At 40.3% G+C, this 23,712-nt stretch overlaps 1 protein-coding gene and 1 long non-coding RNA gene across 3 annotated transcripts; both read right to left on the reverse strand.

The window, feature by feature from the left end:
- Window positions 1-348: 348 nt before the first annotated feature.
- On the reverse strand, window positions 349-20,202 carry MRPS31 (mitochondrial ribosomal protein S31). 2 transcript variants are annotated; one of them, XM_030234434.2, is made up of 7 exons: window positions 20,071-20,202; window positions 17,604-17,891; window positions 16,764-16,913; window positions 12,203-12,343; window positions 9,904-9,977; window positions 5,589-5,732; window positions 349-674 (listed from the first exon to the last, which is right to left on the reverse strand). In XM_030234434.2, the coding sequence occupies exons 1-7, from the start codon at window positions 20,142-20,144 to the stop codon at window positions 463-465; spliced, it is 1,083 nt and encodes a 360-aa protein (XP_030090294.2). In that variant the 5' UTR covers window positions 20,145-20,202; the 3' UTR covers window positions 349-462. The 2 variants fall into 2 exon arrangements, with proteins under 2 accessions (XP_030090294.2, XP_050826501.1); XM_050970544.1 differs by lacking the exon at window positions 20,071-20,202 and adding an exon at window positions 19,511-20,062.
- A 317-nt stretch (window positions 20,203-20,519) lies between these two features.
- Window positions 20,520-23,645, reverse strand: LOC127059609 (uncharacterized). The gene is made up of 3 exons (XR_007777600.1): window positions 23,309-23,645; window positions 22,533-22,641; window positions 20,520-22,322 (listed from the first exon to the last, which is right to left on the reverse strand). It is a non-coding gene; the product is annotated as an uncharacterized LOC127059609 (long non-coding RNA).
- Window positions 23,646-23,712: the final 67 nt, after the last annotated feature.

A 23,712-nucleotide genomic window follows, 5' to 3' on the forward strand; every position in this document is an offset into this window, starting at 1 on the left:
AAATCACTTTGTCATTACCAAAAACTTCAAAATGAACCGATAAATATCGTTAGTGAAAGGATTAACACCATTCAAACACCAGTGTAGCTCATAAATTAGCAAAATGAAAGCATTTCAAGTTTTCCAAAATGGGAAAGATGATCCAACCTGTGAAGATACACTGCAACTGTGAAGGGTGGAGGAAGTGAAATTAGACTTAGGATTTTTTATCACTGAAAGACTAGTTTCAAATTTAGAAGACAACAGTTCCAATAAACTAAATTTTAAATGCACATTCTACAAAAGCCATACTTTTCAGCTCCTTCTTTTGCTGTCAAAAGTATCCACACACACACAGAGACACGGACGTAACAAAAGATGACCTCTGAGTTTATTGCTTAAAACACAACTTTCAGGCCACATGATTACTATGCACTGACACATAATGATTCTTCATTTCAAGGGTAAGCACTTTCCCAAATCTCAAATCTCTTGAAGAAGTTCCTTCTTTTCCTCAAAATACTTCTGAAACCACTCAATATGTTCAACCTTCTGCCTAACACTGAGGTATGGGTTTTTTGAAAGCCCACAGATGACTAGTTCCATGAAGTGGCGGATAGGTCCTTCCTTGGGAAAGCCTTCGAGGTGTTTCTCCAAAAAGATATGTTCATGAAATTCAGCATCATCCTCCATCCCTAACAGAAAGACAAAGCAAAAAAGACAAAGTTGTTATCATAATATAATAGCAAGTTTAACAAAGTAAAAATAATATGATTTGAAAATAATCTTAAATTAGTAAAATTAATGGTTCTGCTCACATTTCTAAGAATATGTAATATTTAAATCAAATTTCTGGCTTGAAATCTTGATGAAAGCCTGATGCTGGGGTGGAAGTAGGAGGAATAATTATAACCATAAATCAATCTTCTTACTAAAATCCGGTTTGTTCAATACTTGAAAATTTTGATTCATCATTGATACCACTCTTTACATTGCAGGCACTTTCTTCATAAATTTTTAAAGAGAACACTGATGGCCTAAATTCTGCAGAGGATTAAATAATACAAACTAGTCTTGAACAAATAAGGCACCTCATAAAGTATCAAATACTGAACAGCTAAAAAATACACATCCAATGCAAGTCATGCTTTTAACATCCTATGGCTATCAAACAGGCACAGAAATTTGTTTTCTGACATTTTCTGAATGTGTGAGAGTACGATGATGTAAAAGTGTTGTGTATCTCACCAGCTACTTTTAAGTCATAGCCATCACCAAAGATGATGAATTCAAAAGCCTCCACAGGACATGGCACAATGGATTATTGGAGATAGGGTAAACTTTTGTTCTTCATCCTGTGGATTTTTTTGCTGTTGTTCATACTGTGATGGTAGAGACTCAGAACACAAATTCCTACATACAGAAAAAAGGCTGCTTTTGCTGTTCCTAATTTTAAGGGGAAAAAACCAAAAGGCTATCTGGGATTTGTAATGAAAGGTTTTTCATCAGTTAGATATACATGACATTTTTTTATTTGATATCAATTGGCTTGCACCCTTAAATAAAAATCTGTTATTAGAGAAAAATATTGCACTACTTCAAGATGACAAAAATGAGAAGCCTATACCACACACGAGTCTGGTGTACCTGTTTTTCTAAATTATTTGATAAAATTACATCAGGAGTATTAAAATTGAGGTAATTAAGCCACATAAGTTCTAGGCTTCCTTCTTTGGTAGAGCTTCTACAGTTTCAGAAGAAATTATGTGTATCTCTGCGATGGAGAAGTCACTCTAAGGTCATTTGCATTTGTTAAGTTTGCATTACTTTTTTCCTGCTTTAAACTTAAGGTATTGCAATAGCTGAAGGAACTGAGAAATACCCATATTTTTCCTAGAAATATGTGAGTGTATCAATACCATAGTTGCACACCACATTTATCTCCATGGTTCTTGAAAGAAGAAAGCATGTGTCCTTCTTCAGAAGATCTCTCCTTGTTCCTTTATGTGTAAAGTTAAAAAACCAAAAACCAGGTAATGTCAGTTTCAGAAAGTGTATTTCTACTGTGATTGGAAAACTATGTCCACGGACAGAAGCAGTGATGATCCTTCCACTATTCACCCATGCTGGCCTTCCCCCACCAAGGGGAGATAGAATCTTACTGTACCTGGACGTAACCGGTTGCTTTTTCAAACTAACAACCTTTCCAGACTTCCTTACTTTCACTGGTCTCAAAAGTCCAAGAGAACTAAACCAAACTAACTCACTACTGAAAGAATCTGAATAATGCTGACAGTAAAATTTGGCCTTCTGGATGCTCTTCTTCTGGGGACAGATACAGGGTATCAGGAAAGATTTGGTCTAATAAATAATTTAACCTATTTTCATCTTCAACCCAAAATAAGCAATTTAGAATCTCACAAATATGCAGGTCATAAGTAAATATAACATTATGTGTTATGCTTTCCTGTTTGACAAAGACTGTACATAGTTTGGGGATGAAGTGTTAAGTCCAAATATTTCAGTTAGACCACGTATTTCAGTCCTCAAAAAAGTAAAGTGTGCATCACAGAAAGGAGACCACAACTGTCCAAAGCACCAGAGGCTGAAGCCTCTGGTGGGAACAGATTAGATGAGATAATGACTTCTCTCTCTTCTAGCAAGCCCTGACTCCTGCTGGAAGCCCCTCCCTCAGCCTCTCTGGCATTGTCCTCAGAAACATAACCCGAAACAATATGCATGGCAGAAGTCTAAATTAGAGAATTTTCTTTTTCAACATCAAAACAAGAAGACACCTACTCTCAATATCCTATTTCCAACGCCCTACATGCTACAGAACAGCAAGTCTGGGGAATTCCTCTAGCTAAAACACTAATCCTTCCAAGACATGACCAACCTTGTCTTAAAGATGTCAATCCAAACACAGATGTTCGTCCCTTATAGCGAGCATTGCTGACATGCTATAAAGATGACTGAGTGTTCAGATATAGTGAAAAAATGTCCCTGTCCATGGCAGAGGGCTTGGACTAAATCATCTTTAAAGGTCCCTTTCAACACAAAGTATTCTATCCTTTTAGGATTTTTAGAATGACATCAATCATGCTCTTCAGTAGGTCCCTAGAACAGAGATAGTAAAGAAACCCAATGGTTGTGACGCAATGGTTGTGTAACTCTGCCAACTCCCTTGGCAAGATGATCCAATATTTCTCTGCTGGGAACAGCAGCTCAGCTAACCAGCAACTCAAATAGGACTTGGTGAACTTTTGCTTGTAGAAGCCATCAGAGGCAACTGAGGAATTAATTTTCTGAGACCTTCCTATATCACTTGTGCAGTAACAATCTCTGGCCCACCAAAAGCATTTGCTCCTCATAAGGAGGTGCTAAGGCAAATTCACACCTATAATCTGCTCATTCCTTTTTAGCTTTTTGAGTCATTATGGCATAAATGCACAGAAATAATATATGAGGCACAAATAATTGTCTTTCCCAACTTTTTGCCATGGCAATCATGGAGCAGCATTAAAGCTACTTAGAAGCAGGAGAGACAAGCAGAAAGAAGGAGTGGTGAGAAGCTATACTAATGGTTTGATAAACTGGTAGAAATTAATCAGATGCTGGAGAGATGGAGAGGGGGAAAAAAAGGTAATTTTCTGCCTAACAGTGACTTCAACTGCATTGGACAAGGGCAAGGGCATGCAGGTTAAAGAAAACAACAGGGCAGTAAGGTGTGGGGGGAAGACTGCTGCTGGCCACTGTAGCAAGCCAGTATGTCTAGCCACATCTTCAGATGTTCACACCAAAATCATTTTAAAAACCTTGACCTTGCCATGGTGCCACACAGCACAGCACAGCGCCTTGGTGAAGCACTCTAATGAGAACACCAGAGATGCTCTGGAGCCAAGGAAAAGAGTTATAAGAGGATGTCTTTCATTTTTATATTTGGTTTAAAACTTTAAAAGCTTTCATAATGCTGAAATTTGAGTATACGTGCTTCCTCAACAGATAATTTAATTGCACTTATATTTTTAAAGCCACATGTTTTTGGCATAGAAGAATAATCACACATTTCTGGATACAGAACAAGCTGAAGTAATCTCCTACTATTGAGGGAAATAGCTGTTACAAAACTACAAAATTAATAGCAGAAAGGGGCATTTTTCTTTTGCAGAGAAACTGAAATTACAACATGTTGATATACTCAGAGCAAGGTTCTTGAGCTTTTAACTGTGCTTTGACACACCTGAGGGAATTAACAGCCCGCGGCTGGCAGTCTGATAGGATGGATTTTACTGACTTGGTATTTCAACCTGAGAGGTGACAGGTTTTGGAATGCTCCACTGGAATTTTCCACATGACTAGTCTTTGTGGACAAATCAATCAAGATTCTTGTTTTAACTATATGTAAAGACTCTTTGTCCACTGGCCACCCCATCCCAGACAGCGCGGTTCCAGCGGCACGGCTGCAACAGGGAAACCACTGCCCGCCAAAGACACTTTGTCAGCTCAGGGCCCCAGACAGCAGGGTTCCAGCCACATTACAACAACACAAAAACCATTGGCCACAGTGGTTTTAAGCTTGCAAAAACATGACTAGAGTATACTTGGATTTCTACATGATGGAACATGATGGAACAGATCAATCCTGGGAGCAGTGATTAAATTCTGTGAAGAAACTGCCAAATAGGATGGGAATAAACATTAAGAAACAATGAAGCACATTATTCAATTTGCAACTCAGTATAGGACAGATTTTCAAAGACTCCCAGCTTCAGATACTAACCTGTTTTGCTCTCAGGGACTGAATCATTACAAAGCAGTTTTGTTTGATGTCTTTAAAGTCTTTTAAAAAACCCCAAACCCCACAGCCAAGCTCCCCCTGAAGTTACGAAGTCCCCTTTCCTATACTGCACACTTTGTGTAGTTGTTCTTCACTTCCTTAACATTCACTCTCTCTGCTGGCATAACTTCACACGGAGCTTTTTCTTTTTTTATGGTAATAAAAGAAAATACTGTGCACAAAGATGCCTAATTAACATAGATGCTCAGGGTGAGTGAATATTGTGACTGTTTATTCTTATGAAACAGACAGAACAAAGGGAGCAAACAACTGTTTAACACTGGGCCTGCCCAGATATAGAACTGGCAGATAGCTGGTTGGGATCTGGCGAGACACTTGGTCCAAGAGCCACACCAAAGAACACAATCAGTATTATAAAACACGCACAGCAGTTTTAAGATTCCCCAAGTTCTGCTAGGAGCTTAATTTAGAGAAGATGCAGAGTAAAAGGTATTATGTAAGAGACTTGAACAGCCTTTTGGTTTTAAACACATCGGGGGTGAAGGAGCGGGGGAGGGAAGGAGTCGTCCCCTTTTGGCAGCAGCCAGTCCTCAGATCAGCCAAACCACCCGCAAGACTTCACCTGAAGAGTGCCAGAATGAGTTCATCTGAAGCATCTCTGATCTGGGACAGTCAGAGAGTTATGTTTGTTTACTATCAAAAGCATGACTCACAGCTGAAACATTATGTTAAAACAGTCAAAGGTCAAACATGCTCTAATTTTCAGAAAAGATAAACTGAGACAGATAATAAAAGCTCACAGTGCACATACCAGCTTCATTGTCAATTGGGAACTCCCACAGTATTCCTTCTTTTGTCCACTGGATCATCTCCTCAAAACCATTTCGGGGAGGCTGTGCAGTTACTGCTGCAACCTCCTTTGCAAACTCCAGATCCCAAATTGTTGGTGAAGATACTAAAAAATAAATTTTGTTAAGATTTGTCAGCAACCAAAGACTTCTGACAAGCTAAGACAAAGTCCTTTAACATCAATCTTTACAGAGACTAATAACTTCAGCCGTGCAAATTTTTCTACCTTAGATACCAGCATCACCTTTCTCAAATGAGAATTCTCTGTTGACATGAAAGTTCATTAAGTTCTCAAATGTCTGATGAAAATCTATTCTGAACACCTAGGGGAATATTTATTTTTATGTCTTTCACATAAAGCAATAATTTAATTTTTCCACAATCGTTCTTTGGTTCTGTCTTTCAAAAAATGTGGACACGGCAAATTCTGAACTTGACTGGTGCACTGTGCTAAAGGACCCTTACTTCTACAGGAGTTTTCAGGCTCTTCACAACTACATTCTCCTCCAGAAAAACAACTCAGATCTCCAAGGGATGGCAATTCCTTCCCCAATGCTCCTAAGTGTGCCAGTTTTTGGCTCTCAAGCTGAGAAACCATTTCTTATTCTTTTCACAAAGCTAAACAGTTCCTTTAGGGATATATCTTTTCTGATGCCTTTTTTTTTTTTAAATCAAAGTGCACTCATATTGCAGCAGTTACTCTTCTTAAGGAGTTCCTGTCCCTCCACCCAGGAGAGCTGGTCACGAGCCCAGACTGAACCGCTTCGCTGAACTGAAGGGAACAAGCTGTTACCACAGGACAGGGAGGGACCTCTGGGAGTGCCCCGGGCTGCTGTTGAGTGAGCTGGCCTTAGCTGCATTCCCCTTTGTTTTCCTGCCTCCCTCTGTTATCAATTCATCCTAAGATCCTTGGAACACAGATCTTCATGTGAATTCGAATATTGCAGTCCACTTGGAGTGGATCATAGCCAATAACCTATCATTTTACTACTCCTGAGCAAGTACTTGAGGCCAAGATGTAATTTCATCTTTGGCTCAATGGCTAACAACTCAACTGAATTAAACACCCCCCCCCACCCCCCCACCTTAAGAGAAAACACAATGAAAGGGCAAACAGTATTTTTATATACAAAAAAGTGTTTTCAGAGGGGTTTTTTTTTGTGCTAAATCAGAACATAATTATTCAAATTATTCCTTACGAGGGAAATTTCCAGCACTATATTACCAGGCTGAGTACTTTGATTTGAGGGCTGGAGGCAGGAATAAAATACAGCTACAAGACAACATGAGAAACCATACCAGAATGAAATTGTTGTCCACATCATAAAGAAACTAATAAATCCTCTAGTAGAGAAAAGCAGAACCTCATTTTTCAAGCTTGCATTAGAGGTGATAAAGATTATAATTTCACCTCATGAAACATTAAATAATATTGGCATTTTACATTAACAGTTATGAAGACTATTTTCAGGATGACAATTTCCTTTCCGGTTAACATTCAAGTTTTCAAAGTCAATACTCAAAACTTAAAATAAAACTTCCTTTTCCGTTATGTATAATAAATTTAACCCATTATCTTCTGTAATATGAACCAAGACAGTGAAAACAAATGAATCAAGGTATCAAGTATCACATCAGTATTTCCCAAGATTAATGCCCAAAAATTGTTTGTCATTAGGCTTAGTCAGTAAGCCAAGTAATCAGCTTCCTGGTCTAGAATATACTGTAGAGTTCCTCAAGGCTACCTGGAATCAAACAAGGAAACACCAAACAAAAAGCTGAAAGAAGCTTACTAATTAACATCTAATTACAAATACAATGAAGTCCACTTGCTCTCTGAAACAACTTGTACACATTCCAATTTTATGTTTAAAAAAAAAGTGCATCTCAGCTTTTACTTGGGGTGACTACTATGAACCACCTCATAGTGTCTGCATTCTGTTCGTGCAAAAAAATCTTATATTCTCACCCTTTTACCTGAGTAAATTTGATTCAACTCAAAATCCATTTTTTTCAACACCACTTTGGTTAAGACAGCTAAAAACAAACACTACATCATTCATTGTGGTTTTTACATGTAAAATGGACCAATTTTAGAGGTATTGGCAATCTTAGAGTGAACTGAATCCCATTCTAATGAACAACTTTTATAGAGGTGGCTGTATTCAGAAAGTTCACAGCTGCTTGAAAACATGCAAATGGCACTATCTGACATTTTACTAAAAAAATTAAGTAATCAAATTAATATCCCCCCATAGTTTCAAGTGTAAAAAAAAAGAGATAAAAAACTACTCAGCTAGAACCTGGCAAAAACTTACTGTTCTACTCTTGAAACAGAAACAAATACTCATCATTTTGTAATATTTTAGACAGGAGTACTATTTCTTCTGCTGCTTCTAACTTTACATAAAGGTCTAAGTCACTACACTGGAATAAAGTCTGTTTTTTAAAAAGGCCTCAGAATAGCTGAGGAAAAACAGCATTTTAAAGATCAGTACTAACAATGCAGTCTCACTGTTCACAAATAAAAGTGAGAGACAAAGTTCTTTACACGACTTGCCCATATTCACACACTATTGCCCAAACCCAGCCTGTAGTAAAGCCAAGTCTTCATGAGTGGAAGCTATCCCTGTTAGGCAGCATTAAGACTGTTCCCACAGCTGTACCATGCAGTGAATATGAAGGTGTGTCATACCTGTTTTGAATTCAGTTTTGGTTATCTTTTATCTCACATGAGTTTTGGCATGTATATTTAGTGGATAAGGAATTGGTTGGGTGGTCACATCCAGATGGTCCACGGTTCATGGACCATTCCAGGGCTCTATCCAGACCATGCATTCAATGGTCAAAAGCTCAATGCCTGGATGGAGATCAGTGACTAAGCAGTGTTGCTCAGGAATCCACACCGAGACCAGTATTGTTCAGTGTCTTCATCAACACCACAGACAGTGGGGTTGAGTGCACCCTCAGCACATCTGCAGGTGACACCAAGATGAGTGGTGCAGTTGACACACGTGAAGGACAGGATGCCATCCGGAGGGACCTCAAGGGCAAACTCAAGGAAGTGACCTCATGGAAACCTCATGAGGTTCAACAAGGCCAGGTGCAAGGTGGATAAAAAACTGGACATGAGCCAGCAATGTACATTCACGACCCAGAAAGCCAACTAGAATCATAAAACAAAGTGTGGCCAACAGGTTGAGAGAAGAGATTCTTCCCCTCTCATGAGACCCCCCCCCCGGAATGCTGCTCCAGGGTCCTCATCTCAGGAGGGAGATGGACCTCTTGGAGCAGGTCCAGAGGAAGGCCATGAAGATGATTAGAGGGATGGAACAGCACTCCTAAGAGGAAAGGCTGAGAGAGCTGGGGTTGTTCCTCATAGAGAACAGAAGGCTCTGAGCTGACTTTATTCAATCTTTTCATTACTTAAGGGGAGCTTGTAAGAAAGATGAAGACAAAATTTTTTGTAGGGCCCACTGCAACAAGACAAGGAGTAATGGTTTTAAACCAGAATAGGGCAGATTCAGACTAGACAAAAAGAATAAATTTCTTCAAGTGAGGGTGGTGGAACAGTTTGTCCAGAAGGCTGGTAGATGCCCCATCTCTGGAAACATTCAAAGTCAGGTTGGGTGGGGCTCTGAGCAACCTGATCTAGTGGAAGAAGGACCTGCTCATTGCAGGGGGGTTGGAACCAGATAACCTCTGAAGATCCCTTCCAACCCAAACTTTCTATGATTCTAAACACATATGAAGAACTTTACAATAGGTGAAGCAAGGTGTCATTTGTCAGCTGCCAATGGGATCTTTCCAGCTCCATCTGGAACACTAAACAAAGAAGGCCACACAGCAATCCAGTGTGTAGTCTTGGGTAGCTACTACCCTGCTTATACTTAGTCACCTACAGGGCATGCTTGTTTCCTTGGGATCACAGCCTCACATTTCTTTTGTAACTTGACCAAATAAGCTGGAGCCAACATACCCATCCTCCAGGCTGGCTTTACCTACACAGAATTAAGACTGACCTTTGTGACAAAAAGCCAGTTATACCTTTCATGTTCACTAACGGAGTGCCCTGATCAGCACAGAAAACATTTCATTACACTGCATGGAAGTTTCACTTGGTAAAAATCTGAGCTACATCAAAGTAGTAATTTCTTTTATCAGGCTGAAAGCAGAAAGTGAGCAGGTCATGTCTCCTCATAAAAACAAATCTCTTGATATTCTAAAAATGCAGAACTTAGACTCACTGCGTTTTTCATTACTGAATTTCCACTAACCTGTTTTCAGTGCATGCTCTGGTTCTGTAGAAGCCTTAGTGAATATATTAAGCCTCTTTCCTACTTTGAGAGTTCTATAAACAAAAAAAGAAAACCGATATTTAGTATTTCACAACACCTTACAACATTGCCAGATAACAAATTAAAAAGCACAAAATATTTTCATGAACTAACAGATCTCTGGAGAAAAAAAAAAAAAAAGATAGTGATTCTCACTAAATCTTCAGGCTTTTAATCAGAGAGTGTTTATGGCCTTTTTGTCTTAAACAGAGCTTCTCAAAACATTTCCATGTGAAAGAAGGAGCATAAATCAAGCACTATATTTTCAGTCAATTTTAACTGGAATATTTAGGAATCTGTGAAAAGGTAAACAGCATCAAACCACAGTACTTAAGTGATTTTACAAAGCTGCGACTATCTGAAGACTTGGGTTTTTTCCCTGTAAAAAAAATATTGCACAATTCAGGAACAGAAAAGGCAACAGCTAAATCAAATAATTCCTGCTTTATGACATAAATAGCCCTTTTGGAAGATCATACAGCCACCTTCTCTGCCATAGGGCAAACAGTCAGAGTATATCCATAAAATATGTTTTCAATAGCATCACCCTGGCGCTCACTCTTCCGAATATACAAATATTCCACTCTGACCATCTATTTTCAATCACATTTATCGTTACCATAAGCTTATATTAAAAAAAAAAAGAAAACCCAAAATTACAAGAGCTCAACAAGTAATCAAATTCTTATAGATGAAAACAAAAAAACCCCAACATATTTAGTATCAACCATGTTTTTGTATTATCTTCCAGGTTTCCACTCAAATTCTAACAGTTCTTTCACTTTGTTATGACATATCCACTGTTACCCTGGCAAGATTTATCCTCTCTGACCTTAAAATTCTACCCTTCTGGATTTACTGGAGAGTCCTAATGGCCTCAACTACTTCTGCAAACCTGCTCTTGTCATATTACTTTTTAGTGATGAAACTACCCTGGAGCTATTTCAGCACACAACAATCTAGTTACAGAGCCTTGAAAGAATGTTGATTCAGGATTATATTTTCCAAGCTGTGTGTAACTCCCAATGACATTGGCCAAAGATACATTGCATGTGTTGGAAGAAAGTTTATTTTAAAATTACAAGCTTAAATTACTATAAAGCAACATCACTCATTTCATGGCAATGTACTAACTTAACTTAAATTTAGATATTCTTCCTAACCCATTCTTTTCCTACTATCAGTTGATAAGCAAATACATTAGATATTCAGGTATGCAAGAGGGAACTAAGGCCTGAAACTAGAGACAGTTTACTCCCTACAGGGATTTTAAAAACTATTTTAAGGTGCTGTTTCTGAAGTTATGCACCAAGCACAGTTCCACCACACAGAGAATACTGTACATCTACTCATCCATGAATTCACGCTTTTCTTTTTCTTTGTTACCCAAATTCTGTCGTCAACATGGTCTATCTAAACACAAATTATTCCCTCAATTTTCGGGCCCTAACCCCCAAAACCATAGATTAATTTACAAAGTAAATTAAATACAAGAGAAGTTAATCTTACTAAAAAACTGCTATGGAAAGAATACATGGAGAAGGAATGTAATGATGAGCTGCCATGGGAAAATCCAAAGACTACAGACAAAAAAAGCACAGCTTACAGGAGTAAGCCAAAAATATAAGAGCACTCCTTAATTCATGAGAGTGGCCACATAATACAGCAGCAAAATAAACTTAAGAAATAACCTGAAATCACATGTAAATTAAAAAGTTAATTTCACAGACAATTATAACATCACAGATAACAAAGAAATCAACTACAGAATGAAGTGGTAATAATTAAATAAATAAATAGACCAACTTTAATATATCTTTAAAATCCCAACAGAACGGATGAAACTTTTCTAAACATAGAACATGATCAAGTTTTGTAGAGGAGGAAAGCAAGCTTGCAAAACCTCCATTTCCCAAGAAGTTAAGAAAGTGACATAATATTGTATTATGCATAGGTGAAAATAATTTAAACTAGTTAAAACAAGAACAATTACATTTCAGCACCAAGTATGTTTAATTATAAAATGTAATATTAAGAAAACACACATTATTTGATTAGTTGGTTGGCATTACTATCTTGTTCTCACAATTTATTTAAATGTTAACAGTACCTTTCTTGAAAAAATTAAAGTACTTTAAACTCTGAATTATTGCAACATTAATATGTACAAGTAAATTTAAAGTATTATCCATTAGTAACTGCATGCTCCTTGTATTGGAGGTGAACACCACAAAAATACCTTCTGGAGTCCATAGCTGATGACCTTTCAGGCCTTGTTCTCTGACCGTCCTCATCCAACTGCAAGGAAATTCGACCGGATAGCCTCGCACCCCACTGCTCTGGGGATTGCCTTTTAAATGTCATTTCTGAAATAACGTTGCTGAAATGAAAAACGTGAAATGTAAAACTCAACAGATGGACAAAGCAAGGAAGTTTGTCATATGTATTAACCAGAAACTCTATTCTCAACTGGTTTCATAAGTTTCCATTTTACATTCCTCACAAAATACACCCATCTTTAATCCATCAGACATTCAAGGCTGTGTTTTAAACCATTTATTACATTCTATGTATAAAAGTGCTACTTTAGCCTATTAAATCTACAGTGAATGCTTTCCTCTAAATAATTTAGTTTTAAACTAAAAAAAAATCATACTAATATTCACACAGAGTACTAGGCATGTTTTGCTTAAGCAAATGGGGAATTTCTCTGGATACAAAAAATAGGTTTAAATAGGCAGATAAAAATCACCACTTTTTTGGACAGAAACCAATACTGCCCAGGGACAGAGCTGTGCTGCTGCAGACCAAAAGGAAGCTTGCCTTCACACATCAGCTGACATGGGCCAATCATGCCACCCTAATAAGTAGGTCACCTTTCCTGATCCACTGCAATCTGTTGGATTGCATAATCATATTACAGCATTAACAGACCACATCTTCCTTCGTCATTCTGGAGTGAAAATCATATGTGAAGAGCAAATGCTCCGATCTTCTCCAGCACCATACGCAGCTAGTTCTGATCACAAAGGGCAAATCACAGCCCCTTTCTGCCCCTGCCTGTGAGCTCCCTTCACCAGCAACTCCACTGGCTGGGAAAGGCTGAGCTGGTAACCTTCCTCACAGCCTCCTCTCCACCCAACCACTTCCAGTCACACACAGTCATCCCAAATTGTAGCACTTAAGTTTCAAGACATAAATATGGTCTCAAAAAATAAAAATAGGCCAAGTCAAAAATACTGCATTACCCATTTTATGAAAATCCAAATGAAATTCAAACTATGCTCTTGGCAGCTTAAGTCAAAAGAGATTTTACTGACAAGAAAGAAATACTTCTGGAAAATTGTAAAAGCTAATTGCCACAGAAACACAGCACGATTTTTCTTCAGTCTTAGATGTGGTTTCAAATGGCAGAAGGATAGCATAGCTCTTCCAGTACCTACTCTGAAATAAAGGCATCTGAAAACAAGTTTGAAATAATTTCATTTTAAATAAAAAGCAATCTCAGATTAGTTGCATATCTCACATTAGAAGTTACTCTGTGAAGTGGCTACTGGCATTAGTGAGCTGGTGTTGGGCCAGAGGCTTGACACACTTGTAAGGGTCAAAGGGACATAATTCCTAAGGTCAGCCACACACAGCCCAGCCCAACAGCTTGACTCAACTGTGACCTAAAAGGCTGGTGTTTTCCCGTGCTTCAGGGAAGTCAGGATTGCTCAGAGCTGCTCTCTTTCCTGAATTACTTGCAGTTTTGCCCTGTAGATGTGGAAAGACTACACTATTGAGCTATCAGAACACCAAGTCAATGGTATCATGTTCCTTGCTAGGCAATCCTAATGTCACCCCACCATCAGCATATGACATTTCCAGCAGCAACATTCATCACTCCGTCATGAAAACTGCACTGTACTAACAAAAGTAGAACTACAAAGATCTTTTTAATGCCTTTTGAAACAAAAAATATTGGTTAAAAAAGTTTCACTCCAACCCCAGTGTACCCTAGTGGTTAGGTATTATATATTCCCTCGTTCCAACACATTAAAAACTGAAGTTCCTACATACACCTGCCTTCTAGAGAAGGGAAGTGGTAGGACTTTTGTAACAACCACAGACTCTCTCTCTCTTTCCTGATTATCAGCCAATAATTATAATACTTAAAATGGAGACCCAAGGAGCTTTGGATATATTCTAGCCAAAGCTCTGAATTACTTATCTTGCTCATCCAAAACAGGAGCTGAAATTGTAGGGCTGCAGGTTTTATTTGGTGCCGTGCTGTTGTGATTTCCATTGAGTGAAACTTCAGCTCACACTGAGGAAAATAAATTCCTCTATTATTAATATTTTCCCCTCCTAGTGAATGCCCAGTCCCCATGCTTTCTACAAAGCAGTGAGATGACTGCATACAACAGTGACCTCTGGAGGTTCTGAGACAATCCTGGTAAAAAAAAATTTGTACAAAAGATCTGGAAAACATACAACAAATTTCATATTATAAATCAGAACAGCAGTATTCAGTTTTTTTCAGCTCAGCACTATGAAGCTCTACTGCTTGTGAAAGTATCTTGCTTTAAATATTGTAAATAACTGAGGAATATATATTGGCTTTTAAAATATGTAAGTATATTAAATGCAAAACCTTTACAGAAAAAAAGGGAAAGTTAAATTGCATGTATTCTCTTACTGTCAAACAAAACTCAACACAAAATAATCATGCATGAAAAAAAGTGAATGCTTTCTAATATTTTAAAAGCATCTTCACACATTGTGTAGGTTGAGGTATCATGGAGCATAAATCTCACCAAATCAAGTCTGAAGCTACTGGGCTTTGTAAAATCAACATTTTTAAACACTAGTCAGAAACCTGAGAGTACTGTATTTATCTCAAAGAACTAAGAGGCCCATACTAACTCTAAAAGATCACTATAACCAAGTTTTTTGTCATGAAAATCAGCACAAATTGCAGGTCTTTCTTGAAAACTAACCCACTGTTAAAGAGTTTCTGACTCTAACTCTTAAGTAAGAAAACAAAAACTTTTCAGCAAATGGCGGCAGCAGGAGGAGTGTATTTGCTGGGAGAAACAAGCTAGGTCACAAAGCTGCCTCAGGGAATAGATATTGCCAACTCAGAGCACAGCAAGCCAGCCATGACATTCCAAAAAGGCTGGTTCTGGTTGAGGAAAATGCATTTTTCTAATGATAGTGCTTCATCCACAAGCATGTCATAAAATATTGTAACATCGCATTTTAACCCACCAATCAAAAATTGAGAGGCACTATATAGCTGCAGCTTTTAAATTTCTGAAGAATTTAAACTCTCTTTCAAGAGAAAAAAAAACATTTTTGCTTTGACTACGACTTCCTTAGTCCCTGTCTTTCTTCTACTGCAGCCAGAGCTGGGTCAGTGCTCCAGGAAAACCGCCATAGGTGATGAGAGAAAGAGAATCTGTGATGCCAGCAGGCAGAGAAACCACACCTAGACAAGAGCATTTGCACCCTAAGAAAGGGAGACCGGCACATTCCAGGCTGGGCACTGCATGTGTTAGCTCACTCAGTATTTCTGTGCTCCTCCAGCATCTTGGGTACTCAAGAAGGTTTGAATTACATTTAGGTTGGTCACCCACCGCCCATGCCACTGTTAAAGACATTTGTGTACTCTGCCCTTCTAAAGAACTCTGTGACACAGAGTGAACAAACTCCCTGGTAAGTAGCAGTTTAATGAACATATCCTTTATACAAACAGTCCTTATATATCTGAAGAACAGATATTTTGCTTTAGAAAGTCATTCACTGAGCATTGTACACCCCAGTCTGTATCATCTAACTCAAAAAATTTGCAAGCATCTGTCTCTTTCTTCCTTAATTTCCACTCAGGCAGACATCAGCCACAGACACCATTAGCTCTTTTTGCAGAACACTGACAATCATTCCAGCAGATCCTTCACTGATACAAGCAGAATGCAGAACGTGTAACCTACAGATGACAATAGATGGGTCAAGCTTAGATCCTCGGTTGAGGCAAATTAATTTTCACAGAATAAAACTTAGATATGCAGCTTGCAGTTCACACTGCAAACAGACATACAGAAAGGTTTCACACTCATATTTTGGTAAAGATCCAATTTTCTGTTGTTCAGCATTTCACCTGGATTTAATGCCTTATTTTCTCAGTAGGTATTTGAATACTAGCTGAAAAAAAAAATAGAAAAAAAAATTGCCTTTAACCATCTCCAAAAGAGCTGTATGCACAACTGTCTGAGTTTCCAAACAAATGTTTCTCATCTGTTTGAAAGCCACACTGGAAACAGACTTCAGCCAAGAGATGAGTTTCATGCGTTGACTGGAAAGTTTTGAAAGGAAGGGTGGGGCTATAAACAGAGCTTCTCTAGTTCAGTTCTGCAGAGCAGTCATGAAAATTCACCAGTCCAGACAGAATGTCTGAAACATCTACAAATCCATCCATTGTGTGAGAATTCTGAAAGCTTGTGGCAAAAAAAAAAAAAAAAAAACAACACAAACTCACAAAAAAAGCTGTTATTTTGCCAGCCTATCCAAGAAAGCAATGATCCTGGGCATGACAGCAATTCTGTTTCTGCAAAACCACTTTAGAAGGATGATGGCAAAATTTAGAGAGTTTTGTATAACAGATCAATAATGTTACCAATGTTCTTTAATCCTAAGGATACACTGTCCAAAGGTATCTTTTAGGGGTACCTTCCCAACACAGAAGGCAGTCACCTTCAGGATGACATTGCAAAATAGGAATTTCTGACGTAATTGAGAAAAACAATCAATACACAGACCGTAGGTTAATAGGTCCCCCCTTCTTCTGTTTATCTGTGGTTTCTTCATGTCTTCTTAGTTGTGCAAGGAGTTCTGATTCTGTCTGTTTCTTGTTGCGTGGAAGGGAAGATGCAACTGCAGAAGCAGCCTTCACCAGTTCTGGATTTAAACTGTAAACAGAGACACAACAGATACAGAAACAAAACAAAACAAAAGCCTTGAATATATTTAAATTGTCATTTCTGTACTGCTATTTTATATCTTAATAACTCAAAAGCTAGTCAGGTATTTTCCCAAATGGGCGTGGCCAGTGGGACAGGCAGGTTTGCCCTATATTGCCCTAATTATCAAATGCTGAAGGACTCTGACAAGCTCTTCTTCCCCAGCCTGGTGAAATGGCAGCCCTGTGCCACTGCATAGCCCCTCAGACACACAACCAGGAGACCACTGGCAGCCAGACCTGTGTGATGATAAATATGATGGATCATACTGTGGACAGGAGCGGCTCCAAAGACTCAACAATCATTATGCCATTCTTAAATTTTTTTTTCTTTTTTCTCAGTTTTGTTGTATTTCATCTGAACAGTATTTCCTTTCTCCCAATAAAATAACTTTCCACAGGCAGGTGCTAGTGCCACCTTCCACAATATCACCGTAGAAAAAGGCAGCATAAGGTTGACAGCATACAGCACCTTTTGCTCAGATTCTCCCCTGTGATTTACTCCAGTCTACAACTCTGCACCACACCCCCTTACAAGATTCTTTCCCACTGTTGGAAATGGTTTATTTTGTCCTAAATAATGAAAAAAGAAAGCTGAAATAAGGATAAAATAGTCTAAGAAAAGTTTGCTATACTTTACCGTTGGGTGTCTCCTGTAATTCCCTGAGGCACAGAACCTTCACTGTCCAGGCCTTCCAGCTTGTTCACAGCTTGCTTCTTGTTCTCACTGGTTTTTAATTGTTGGAGTTTCTTCCTGTAGCTCACTTCCACTTTCATATTACCAATAATGTCTAACAGCTGCTGCTTTGGTGTGTCTGCTCCATCTGCCTGCCTCTTTGCTGCCCCTTCAGGTGTACTGTCTTTGGTAGTAGCAGATTTATCTTTGTCTTTAGAAAGCACACTGCTTGTGCTGAAGAGTTCCTGTTTGCTAGATGACACACAAAGTTAGGAAGCAGAAGTTAAAAATAGGGTCCAAGGCTGAATTTTGTACATCTACCAAAAACCCCAAAACAACAGTTACAACTGTCTAGGCCCAGCTGAGTGCAACCTGAGTATGTTCAGTACATGTCAAACATGTACCTTTTGACTTTTGAGTAGGGCTGGGGTACCATTTCATAAACTCTTGATTACTTCTGATTTCCTCATCAAAACCACGAAGTAAACAACTTTACACACCATTTATTTGTGGAGGAAATAATACAGAGTTTGAATTTACTGGTACCTGATATTTAAATTCATTGGTACTATGGAAAACTCACCTAAACTCTTAATATGAGTCAATAAAGAGATCATGCCCTGAAAAAAGACTGTACACACACACACACAACTTCACATGTTTTCACACTTGTGGCACTACTACAGATCACATTCACCTACTCTGCAACATGGATTCTGCTGCAAGTTAACCCAGAAACAAACATGAAAGTTATTTGGGTTATAGCTCCTCTGCTTAGTTTAGCACATCACTGCAAAGAAGCTGAAACTGACACAGTGCAGCTGAGGATGAGAAGCCAGGGACAGCAAGGAGCTGCTCAGGAAATTCTGCAGAACAGACACAACTGCATTCTCTAGAAAAACTATCATAAAATTCAAAGACCTGCTCTGTATAACATTCTATAAAATGCAGTGTTTAAACCTTTACATTTACACCTACTTGCTTTGTTTAAAAATCACTCTAGTTACAGAAATAAAAAAATTAATATTTATTCTGATTCAAAATAAAAAACTTCGATAGATCTTAAAACACTTCCACAAATCTGAAGGAATTGTGGCACACCTCTCCTCCTCACACACATCTCTCTGGCTATAAAAGGAAACTGCCAGTTTCAGCAGTCACTGCATGACATTTAGGTAATTTTGCACTTAATAAATATTCAGTATTAAAACCTAAATTTCAATGTTGAGAAGCAACAGGAAAATTTAAGGAAAGCTTCAGAACCTTATTACTGAGAAGATAGCAGAAGCCCTGCTGTTTTACACTGCACTGTTCCCCACAGGTCCTTCACAAACTACATTTTTCTTAATTCAGGCTGCATGCTCCTTAAAACTATGTAACCACTCAGAAATCACAGAATCAGAATGTTAAAGGTTGAAAGAGACCTTAAAGATCACCTAGCCCTAACTTTCCCTGCCATAGGCAAGGTCACCTCCCACTAGACTGGCTGACTCAAGGCCTTGAACACTGCCAGGGTTGAGGCATCCACAACCTCCCTGGGCAACCTGTTCCAGCACCCCACAAGCCTCACGCACAAGCATTTCTTTGTAATACCAAATTTCCCCTCTTTCCATTTGTACCCATTACTCCTGATGTAATTTGTACTCATATTCCTGAAGAAAAGTCTCTCTCCAGCTTCCCTGTAGGCCTCCTTCAGACACTGGAAGGTTGCTACGAGGTCTCCATGCAACCTTCTCTTCTCCAGGCTGAACAGCTCTGACTTTCCCAGACTTATCTTAGCCTACAGCAGCAGCAAAGCCCAGCAAGTCTGAAAGCCTCAGGCACTTAAAGCCAGCAGCACACTGCAGTTTGCATCCCTGTATTTCACCTACCATTCAGTTTGCCTTCTGCTGGGGAGCTTGGCCTCGGAAAGCAAACACAGCTACCAAAGAACCTGAGCTTCTTTGTACACGAGGCCATCACAGCACCGGTGCTCGTTCAAAAATATCGAGGAGTTTTGAAATAAAAAAATAAATGAACGCACAACTGAGCTTTCATTAAAAGCAACTTAAAGCATTTTAGTAAAAACGAAGAACTCCCAAACACAGCTCTTAGCCCGTACTTTGTGCAGAAACAACAATGCCCAACAGGCAGCGCCGCCTTGCTGATACCGGGTGCAAAATTACGGTCAGGTCACACATGCGGATCATTCACACCGCTCCAAGATGAGAAGGACGGCAAGGACAGCACCACGAGAAACACGGCCCACGCCACTCCCCTCCACCCGCCTCCTGCTGCCTTCTGCCCACGGTGTCACCGCCACCCAGCCCCGGCCGGACAGCCGAGCCCCATGCCTCTGAAGGCCGCGCCCTGGGGCACGGCCCGGCCTGACGGCAGTGCCTGGCCGGCGCCGGCCCCGTCCGCCAGGTGAGGGTGCAGGGGAGGCCGGTACCTGCGGGCCCTGCCGTGGGCCGTGCCGAGCGGCCGCGCCGCCGCCCCGAGCAGCCTTGCCGCCAGGCCCCACATCGCCGCACCGCCACCGCCGCCTGCGGCCCGCGCTCCCGGCCCGCCGGCCGGCAACACACGCCGCGCACGGGCGTTCCGCGCAGCAGCGTTCCGTTCCTGCCGGCCCCGCCCCGCAGCCGCTGCCGGCGCAGCCCTCCCGGCCGGGCTCTCCCTCACAGCTCGGCCGCTCGCCGCCTGGAGTTCGGGTCGTAGGAGAGCACTGCCAGCAGGTCGGTGGAAGTGATCCTGCTCTGCTCAGCCTTCCTGAGGCCACATCTGGAGTGCTGTGCCCAGCTCTGGGCTCCTCTGTGCACAGAGACATTAGGTTAAGGCTCACATCTTTCTGAAACATGCTCCAAGAATGTCCCCAGGCCTTCAGTTCGTATACCCTGTGTGAAAGCGCCAATCACTTGTTTTTAAAATTTTAAAAGTTTAATAGTAATAAAATGGTTATAAAAATAGAAATATAATTATAGTAGTAAAAAATTTGGACAGTTTGGATTAGGACAATATGAGACAATAAGAACTAAGAGTTACAGATGGTCCGGGTACCTCTTTCTGGGCAAAATAAGCCCCAAAAAGGACACACGTTAACAGAGGATTAACCATTAAAAGTAATAGCCTGTTCATATATCTCATACTTGATGCATAAATTCCATTCAAACAAAGCATTCTGTCTGGTCAGTGTCAACTTCTTCCTCTTCATCCTGAGGCATCTTCAGGGCTGAGCGAGGTGGGCAGATGTTCGTTTCTTCTGATAAGAGAGCAATAAATTCTTTTTCTCTGAAAGATTTAGGTGTCCTGCAGCTGCTATTTCAGTGCGAGTCCTCTCTTTAAAAAAAGTATCTTACATAGCATAATTTCTATTTTAACATTATGTTATAACCTAAAACTATATTTAACACACTACTAAAAAAATTAATACAGCATAACTTTCTAACGTAACACATATAATATTCATTTTAATATTTGTGAAGAACCAGTCATAAAATACGCATTTTTCACACCTGGCAATACAAGCACTGTCCCATCCCTTGCAGCTGACTGTAGTACATCAGTACACACACCACTGTCACCTGTAGAAGGCCTGATGTAGAGAAGCCATCTCACTTTTCCTCCATGTGGAGCTGTACTGCCTGACCCACCTTTCCCAAGTGTGAACGGCATCCACTGCAAGGTTCTGGGGGAGTTCTCAGGTTCCTGCAGCTCTGGCTGCTATTAGGGGACAATACATGCCAAGAACTGCTGTTCATGCTCCTGGACAATGAGGATTTCCATATGAATTAGGAAATGCCAGCTGGCTTACAGGGGGCAAATGGTTTGCCTGTGGTTAGCTGGAGATGATGTAGAGCCCATGAGATAGCTTTAGACTACAGAATGGACAGAAACACAGCCTGCAAGGGAACCCTTTGGTCTCCCACATCAGACAAGTTTCCGTGGCATCCCCCTGTCCGCTTCCCAGAGGTTACCCATCCCTCCATGCCAAAATACTCTGTTGAAGAGGAGTTGTGCCACTCTGTCACACATCATGTGCCAAAGCCGATCACACATACCCAAGCCAGACCCCTCGAGTGCCAGAAAGCGCTTCCACATTCCTGCAAAGCTCTTGCGAGTTAAGGTCTCAGCATATATCTCCCATTTCTGCCCTGCCTAAATGCTTTGAGGGGAAGCTTGAGGTTAAACTCCAAACAAATTGATACCTCATCTTAGGAGACTCTCTTGGGAGTCATGGCAGCTCTTCCAAGGTCTCCCTACACACACCAAGTGTTGTTACTTCAGGGTATGCAATTCCTACATAAATTCTTCCTTAAAACAGAAAAGTGCTCCACAGCAGCACGGTGCATGGACAAAGAGCAGGGTTTGGCTGAGCAGCCGCGGGTGCAGGCAGCAGAAAAAGCCACGTGGTGGCGATCTGCTCGTGGAAGTGCCACATTCCAGGGCTCTAACAGCTCCCAGGAAACATTTCAAGCGCTGTCGCCGTCTCCACATTTTCTACAGATAAGAGCAGATCAGGCCTGGGGACGTGCCCGAGGAACGTGGCTATGAAGGGGCACCTTGAGATGCTCAAGGCCTGATGTTTCGGCTGGCAAACCGTCATGGCAGGCAGGACATGCTTTAATGGCATCCTAATCACAAGTTTCACTGCATCAGGGGCTTAGATGGCTTTCACCAGCTGGATCTTCCAACAGTGCTGCAGTCCTGCTAAACAAGAAGTCAGCATACAGGTCAAAATTCTTTACAATGAAACAGTAATCTCTTAGTACTGTGGATTATTTGGGATGCACAATTAACTAAAAAAAATCACTAATTACAACACACTCAGCATTTTTTTTTTTAACTTGAGAAATTACAATTCGATTTCTAAAACCGTTTAGAACCTATGCTGTTCTTTTTTAACAGTGGCCACACCTGGAGTACGGCATCCAGCTCTGGGTCATGAGCACAGGAAGGACATTGACCTGTTGGGGCAAGTCCAGAGGAGGAACACCAAGTTGATTAAAAGGCTGGAGCATCTCCCCTACAAGGAAAGGAGGAGAGAATTTGTATTGTTCAGCCTAGAAAAGAGAAGGCTGCAGAGTGACCAAATTGCAGCCTTCCAGTACCTGAAGGGAGCCAACAAGAGAGTTGGAGAGTGGCTTCAAAGTGAGAGTAGGTTTAGATTAGTTGTTAGAAAGAAATTTGCCTCTGTGAGGGTGGTGAGGCACTGAAGCAAGTTGCCCTGAGAAGCTGTGGATGCCCCATGCCTGGAAGTGTTCAAGGGTAGGATGGGTGAATCTGAGCCACTCAGTCTAGTGAAAGGTGTCCCTGCCCAGGGTGGGGGGTTCAGAACAAGATGGTCTTTAAACTCCCTTCCAACCAATATGTTACATAAACATATAAAAAAATTAAATCTGAATCCTGCAATAAATTTAAAGTGATGGGGGAAAAGATACATTTCAGTTTATAATTTTGTTTATGCTGTTTTTTTCCTTGGTTTGAACTGTGAAAATAGGAGCCATCAGTTTTATTTGGTGGGAAACACCATGGATCTAAGACAAAATATGTAGGTCCCCTTGTCTCAACCCACGCAAACACATGTGCAGCTCAACAGGGATTATAGTGCTTCCCAGAAACACTGCCTGGTCTGGCAGAGCATCTCGAATATGATTGATTACTGGTACACATTATGGCTGCTGTTCATTTACCTTGCCACACACTGTACAGTGTCCTACTGCTTTCACCCAGACATTGTTCTGATAAGCCTTATTGCAAGCACTTCAGGTAACTGCAAATCAAAAGGGGGTAAAAAATCAAAAGGAAAAAAAAAAAAAGAAAGCGTCACATAGTTTCAGCTGAGAAAAGCAGTATTAGCCCTTGCCATAGTGGCTTAGGTCATTGTATGCCACCTCAAAGTCCCGAATAGCCAGGATCATGAAAGTGACAGCTCAGGAGAATGTCTTGGGACTCACGGCAGTTCCTTATATGCACAAACTGTTGCTGTTTCAGGATACACAATTCCTGAACAAATCCTTTAAAACAAAAACAAAAAAAAAAACAAACCCCCCCCCCCCAAAAAAAAAACCACAACAAATTCACCCAACTAGAAGAA

The sequence above is a fragment of the Serinus canaria genome, chromosome 1 (assembly GCF_022539315.1).
Source record: "Serinus canaria isolate serCan28SL12 chromosome 1, serCan2020, whole genome shotgun sequence".
Classification (NCBI taxonomy): Eukaryota; Metazoa; Chordata; class Aves; order Passeriformes; family Fringillidae; genus Serinus; species Serinus canaria.

Excerpts from the sequence above, each read along its gene's own strand:
- MRPS31 (XM_030234434.2), bottom strand. The coding sequence starts at position 20,144 with ATGTGGGGCCTGGCGGCAAGGCTGCTCGGGGCGGCGGCGCGGCCGCTC. Across the intron at positions 12,344-16,763 it reads GGGGGACCTATTAACCTACG|CAACGTTATTTCAGAAATGA; the intron begins GTCTGTGTATTG and ends TTTTCATTTCAG. Across the intron at positions 675-5,588 it reads CCCAATTGACAATGAAGCTG|GGATGGAGGATGATGCTGAA; the intron begins GTATGTGCACTG and ends TCTTTCTGTTAG.